Source organism: Mixophyes fleayi, chromosome 2 (genome assembly GCF_038048845.1).
Source record: "Mixophyes fleayi isolate aMixFle1 chromosome 2, aMixFle1.hap1, whole genome shotgun sequence".
Lineage (NCBI taxonomy): Eukaryota > Metazoa > Chordata > Amphibia > Anura > Limnodynastidae > Mixophyes > Mixophyes fleayi.
In genome coordinates, this window is record NC_134403.1 from 196119807 (window position 1) to 196126742 (window position 6936).

Genomic DNA, 6936 nt, shown 5'->3' on the forward strand with positions numbered 1-6936 from the left:
TGATGCAGTATAGGAGCCTACTGGCATGAACGGAAAAGTGGTTTACATATTGTCTGTCTGGTAAGGAATACAGATAGGAAATTTGTGCCCAGATTTCTGCAGCTGAGGATGGTAGCACTGCAAACTGGTTATAAGCAGTAAAATAGGAAGGTGCTATGGCAGGTTATTGTTGTCTGCAACTTCGCTTCATTTCCTGCCCACAGCTATGCTGTAATTCGGGTGGGTTCTAAGCCTTTGGTCTTTATCCCAGGACGTCCAGAGCAGCATGCAGTCTGGCAGGCTAGTGAGTGGGGAGCAGCAGAGGCAAACGTCCGCACACACACAGGTTCACAAAGCAGTTTTGGAAGTGACCACAGCTGGGGAAACTATGCAGCAACATCAAGGCGACACCGAGGCCCGAAATTCCATTTTCCTGAACTCCGACCGGGAGTGGCCGTCCGCGGTCCACTCTCCGGACCGAAGTAGCGGCAGGATGACACAGTAGCTGTTGGAATGTAAGTGTAAGCCGGAGGGGATGTCCAGGGGGTGCATGGGGTGCGGGATGTTTGAGGAACCACGAGGCTCACTCGGTCGGGCGGCAGATGGGAACTGGCTTGGTGGAGTCCAGCGGCTGCTCGAGTCACAACAAGGAGCAATCCTCCCAAAGCAGGAATAGCTCCTGCAGCAGGATTTAGCCCCTTACTGCCTTTATAAGAGCAAATAGAAATGTAGTGGTTGTCAGCCTAGCTTTAAAATAATATAAAATAGCAATGTATGTTGTCAATGCAATGAAGCTTTTGCCCTCACTCCCATAAATATTTTCAGAAATCTGTACATATAGTGGCTTATCAGTCTATAAAGTCTTTGCATTCCAATATCAAATTGAAAAAGTATTTTCCAACATATAAACATATATCCAATTTGTTGACTTTCTACATGTGTGTGTTCAGAGAAAAATATAAGTTGAGTGTAAAAAAACAGCAACTTCTGTCAGCACATTTGGATCAACATATTAGTGAACATTGCCAAGACAAAACACAGGAACATACTTAATAATGATGATGTTCAATCAACCCCACAATTGGTCACTACTGAAGTGAATACAAATATTATAACCAATAAAAAGAGAATAGCCCCAGAAATCACCACAGCCTCGGATTGCCTGACTATAATGTGTAATAAGTAAGGTCTCCACTTTATTTGCTTGTGAACTGTTATTTTTGTTTGTAATTGCTAATTGGGGACAGAGGATGTGCATACTGACAGTGGAATTTCCCTCCTACGAGAAACTCACCAACACTCCCGATGTACAGGAGATCCTACTTTATATGGTAGACAATAATTCTATGTAATGTAAATTTTAAACAAGTTAACATTTTACAATGGGACATTCAAATGAGCGCAATGTTCCAATGTGGACCAGAAAAGTGTGTACACCCCTGGTCTAAATAATATAAAATGGCATTCCAAAAACTTTACAGTCAAATAAAAGTCATATCCATTTTTCAAAAACACTGTAAAACTCCTGAGTAAACCAACAATTAGAGAAGTTATTCCTGGTATAGAAGCTTCTTGGTTACATAAGAGTTTGGTTATAGGTTATTGTAAAAACTTGTTACACTAATATACTTGTTTAAAAAGAGTTTTTCCTGGCTCTTAAAAGGAAAATTATTCTGAAATGATATAATGTATATTTCATACGATCTATTACATGCTTCTAAATTGTAATTAAGTACGGTAAGTTTCCATGCAATACATAGTGGACTGTTGGCGAAGCACTGACAAGTGCTAATACTGTTACTCCTCTTTTATGAATTGTTGCCACTGTATTTGCACGTCACTTGAAATATGTGACACCAATATTCCCATAATTCCCCCAAGTTCAATAATAATTTAATATAGGGACACACTACTGTGCCGTCAGGTAGAATATGACAGTATGCATGTTTTCTGGTGCAAATTAACCTACATTTACCTTGTTATGTATTTTCACTCAGGTATTGCTGCTGCCACAATTTTCAACCCAAGTCACAATGTGTCTATTAATGAGGATAAGCTGCGAGTGGCATTCGATGGAGATGCAGTTTTGTTCTCTGATGAGTCTGAACAAATAGTGAAAGAACACGGCTTGGACATGTTCTTTGAGCATGAGAAGGCTTACGAGAACAAGCCACTGGCACAGGTACATGAAACATTTATGTTTGTTTCACTTGCAGCTATTTTTTTTTATTTCATTGCTCATTTAGTATACAGAGATTTGTTTGTGATGAACAGTAAATCCTCCTTAGAAGAATAAAAAAAAGGTATGTTAATAGGTTAGTAATTACTTAGATGGCTGTGGACTTGTGGCAATTATTTCATTGTAGTAAAAACAGTAATAATTTAAAAGAGACCCAATGTACAATTTTTAAGGTATCTCCCAACCATGTATTTTCTTAATTAGCTTCAACAATGCAAGTGCTCTGCTGTCACCATTAAAACTTCATTATGGTGACGGGGATGAATTATTTTACTGAGGTGAATAGCAGACCAAACAACATATTGGCTCTATTTTTATTTATTTATTTTTTAAACCAGGTGTTTATTTTGAATTTCTAAAATAAACAATAGCCTAGTAGACCAGGGAGGAGAAAGGAAACAAAAAAAGGGGAAAAAACAATAAAAAGAATACAAATGTTCACTGTACTGTTACCACCATGGACCATCCTACCCCACATATCATTAACTCATGACCACATTGTTTACAATCGACTGCCCATTACATATGAGTGGAGGCAAGGTGAATCAAGGTCAGTTTATGCTGCAAGAGTCTTGCAAGCACTATGTTAAAGTCTTCCCATTGTACTTGAGGGAGGATGAGTCTTCATTTTAGACTCGAGGGGCCTGAATCATTAAGGAAAGTAAGGTAAAAAAAAAAGGAATAAATGTTCTCCAGGACAAACCATGTTAAAATACAAAGGTTTCAAATTAGTTTATTATTTTGCACATAACTTAAATACTGGCTGTATTTTCATGTAGCCCACAAATACATGATAGCTTTAGTTTTACAGTGAAATTTAAAGTTGATCTAGGATATGCCCTATTCCATCTATAAATTTATCTCCACATTTTAAATTTACCTCCCCTTCCAATGCAACATGGTTTTGCCCAGGTGCAAAGCTACTGCTTTTTTATGCTTTGCTCTCCTTAATGACTCAGGCCCGAGGACTTTAAATAATATAGATGATAATTTAATCTAGTTTGGGCTGAGTCTTGAAAATATAGATTTAAAAATGCAAGTTCAAATGCCAGTAAAAACAGATTACAAGTGTGCGGATAATAACTAGTGTTTTGGCTTGCATTGAGTCAGTCATTGGAGGTCAAATCATTAACCTCAATGCGTTTACATTAAACACATTGCGACTGATGCAGACTGGGACATACACCAGTTTGCATAGCATGTCTTGCGTGACATTGCTCTGTGCCTGCCCTTGAAAGTGGGTGCATGCATATGTGCCTATGCAAACTTGTGTGATTCTGACCCAACTGCGCCTGGAGAGGCAGGACTGGGTAGAGAAGGGGCGAATACAGTAAGGACTTGTTCACGGAAACACGAGCCAATCCAGGCTTGATCGCAGATGTGCCTTTTACAGCCATGAGGTTGGTGCAAATCATAACGATCGCCAGCACTAGTTAACCGTTTAACCTCTGAAGCTGTTAAGTGCATAGAAAGTTATATCTGTTTTATTATATGAAGCCTAATAGCAAATGTGTTTTTCCATAATGAAAACGAATGTATACAAGTTTATTGCGCTTACAACCTGGTTTTGTGTATGTGGGTGCAAGTACGCATGATGTAAACTTGCCAAATATGCTACAGATGAAGAGCTGGAAGCATCTTGACTCACTCAGCATATGGGGTGAAATACTCTTTTGTTGCATGTACACTTTGTCAGACTCACTTATTTTCTGAGCAATAGGAAGAATCATCAGAAAATGCAACCTATACTGCTAAAAAATCTTGTATGGTGTTGATAAACCATACTTGCTAACCTAATTCCTTTTAACAGTGAGATAAATGGAGTGTAGGAGCATAAGGGTATGTAGGGGGTGTTAGTAATAATGGCTGTATATTATTGGACTCTTGAGACTCCATTGCAGCCAATAGGCCCCCCAAAAAAATATTCATGTGAACATACACTTTAACCTTAGGCAATTATTTTAGACCATTTTACTGCAACTGAAAATCAAGTGGAAAAAGCTAAAGCAGACTGTTTTCTCGAAGGAATCATAGAAAAGGAAATCTGTTAAATAAGTACTTTCTTTTAAACAGCTAGGTAAAGAGTTACTAAGTTTTTACATTGTGTGGTTAGAGATGAAGAACCACAGTCATTTGGTAAAAATAATGTATTTTTACCACATTTTAGTTTTAGCAATGGCTCAGCGTGAACAAGCGAAAGAGAGATCAATGCTTCTTTTGAGAGCTGCATTTCTCAGGTGGCTCAGAAATAGCTGTACTTTCAAAATCTGCTTGTATGAAAGGGAAATTTTTATTGCCTCCATCGTTATGATTTTGCTCCGTCATTTCAGACATGTTCATCATTACTTACCTTAATTATATATATATATATATATATATATATATATATATATATATATATATATATATATATATATATATATTTACACACTTTGCAGGTCTGGCTACTAACCTTATGTCTGTGCATTACTTTCAGGGTCCTCTGAAATGTTTCTTGGAAGCTCTAGGGAAATTGCAGAAGAAATTCTACCATAAGGGAATGAGAATGAACTGCCCAATACGCACATATTTGGTTACCGCTCGTAGTGCCGCCAGTTCTGGGGCTCGAGCATTAAAAACCTTGCGTAGCTGGGGCCTTGAAACTGATGAGGCTCTGTTCTTGGCTGGAGCACCAAAGGGACCTCTATTGGAGAAAATCCGCCCTCACATATTCTTTGATGATCAGATGTTCCATGTGGAAGGGGCTCAGGAGATGGGAACTATAGCAGCACATGTCCCATATGGTGTGGCACAAAAACACAAACACACATCTCCTAAAAATACCAAGTGAGACTGATATACAACACTGTCTTGTTATCCTGTCTACCATAATTTAGAAGTTTAAACTTCACATGCCAACTTGGAACTGAGGGACAAGACCCCTCACATCTTCCATGGCTATCTGCTGTGAATTAATTTATGAATGTAATAAATGGAGACTTAAGTTATCTATAGCTGTCAATATTATTAACAGTGTGGCCTGTCATATCAAACTGCAGAGGCCTTTGGGTGTTTTATGATCCTTGATCAGTTGTCTTTCAGCTGACAGGAGGGCGAGACTGTAACTTTACATCAGTGTGTTAAAGTTTGTGCTTTCATGATGTGTGCTGGCATTTGTACACTGTTTTTCTTTAGATTACCCTTCTCTATATTCAACACAGAGTTGGTGTGTGTCTTCTCCTGTGGTTTAACACTTTGTGAAGGTGTTTGTTTGATCCTAATGTAATTACTATTACACTTCTTGATTCCTACAATATTGTCTCCCCCGCCTTCATAAGACATTTACAGTGGGCCTTATCCAAAATTATGCTAAAAACATTATCGTTTATTTGTATAGCGCCACCAATTATGCAGCACTGTACAGAAATTATATGTTATTTACATCGGTCCCTGTCCCATTGGAGCTTACAGTCCCTACCATACACACACACACACACACACACACACACACACACAAACACACACAAACACATACACACAAACAAGCAACTTAACCTACCAGTATGTTTCTTATGAGTGTAGCTCCCAGAGGAAACCCACGCAAATGTCAAAGGTCAAATATAAGCCAGAAATTTCCAGTGAAATCATAATAAATACATACTTTGGGTAATAAAAGGCTAAGGGGTATATTTACTAAACTGCGGGTTTGAAAAAGTGGAGATGTTGCCTATGGCAACCAATCAGATTCTAGCTGTCATTTTGTAGAATGCAGTAAATAAATGAAAGCTAAAATCTGATTGGTTGCCATAGGCAACATCTCCACTTTTTCAAACCCGCCGTTTAGTAAATCTAGCCCTAAGTGTGTCTCCCTTCTTTGACCACAGGATCAGGCTAAACATTTAATAAAGTAATTGGCTAAACAGGAAAGTACCAACATGAGTGGTAATCTGCATAGTCTGATTTTGTGTATGTCTTCATCTTTGTTAAATGTTTGTTTCACTTCTAGGAAAGTGTTTTGTACCTACATACGACCTGGATTGTACAGTGGAATGTATGTTATTCATGTGAATGTGACCTATGGAATGTAATGATGCATCTTATATGCTGTTTCAAGTAAATAAAACAGAGATCAACAAATGAACAGCAATGTGTATGTGATTAAATGATATTCTTCCCAAACAGTAATGAGTTTAGGAGGAGGGAAAGCCATAGTTTAACCTGTCAAATGCTGTCACTGATTCAGTAAAGGAATAGCACTGGATTCACATGTCAAATATTACATTATTTCCTTAAAAAAAATGCATCATCAGTTCCCTTTCTACATGGTATAAACTTGCAGTGCACCCTCACCAAAATTATATACCAATACATAATGCAATATATGTATCGAGTCTTAAAGCAACCTGTTACCAGTGAAGAAACTCACAGAGCAAAAAGTATTGTTGTGACATTGAATGATGACATAGGACTCATCACAACTTGAAGTCACACCTATTGTAGAAGCAAAAATCACCAATGAATTGCAAAGAGGCAGTCTACACTGCTAAGAAGGACCAACATATGAACTGCATCCATTTGCAGCATAAATGTCTAATGCATAGGAATCTTAAAGCAATGAGGAAACTAGCTCAATAACGGTATCAAGATTTATCAGTGCAGCCAGGTTATGAAATGCACTGTATCCTTGATCGATCTTTTAAAACCTAACACTAGCGGAGTTGAAAAGTCTATGTACTTCG

General features: G+C 38.0%; 1 protein-coding gene across 1 annotated transcript in view; it reads left to right on the plus strand.

The window, feature by feature from the left end:
• NT5C1A (5'-nucleotidase, cytosolic IA) overlaps positions 1-6338 on the plus strand; it is a 44253-nt gene extending 37915 nt beyond the window's left edge. Inside the window, exons 5-6 of the mRNA XM_075195282.1 lie at positions 1977-2161; positions 4695-6338. Coding sequence (XP_075051383.1) covers positions 1977-2161; positions 4695-5048 — 539 coding nt within the window. The 3' untranslated portion in view covers positions 5049-6338. The remainder of the gene's footprint in view (positions 1-1976; positions 2162-4694) is intronic.
• Positions 6339-6936: the final 598 nt, after the last annotated feature.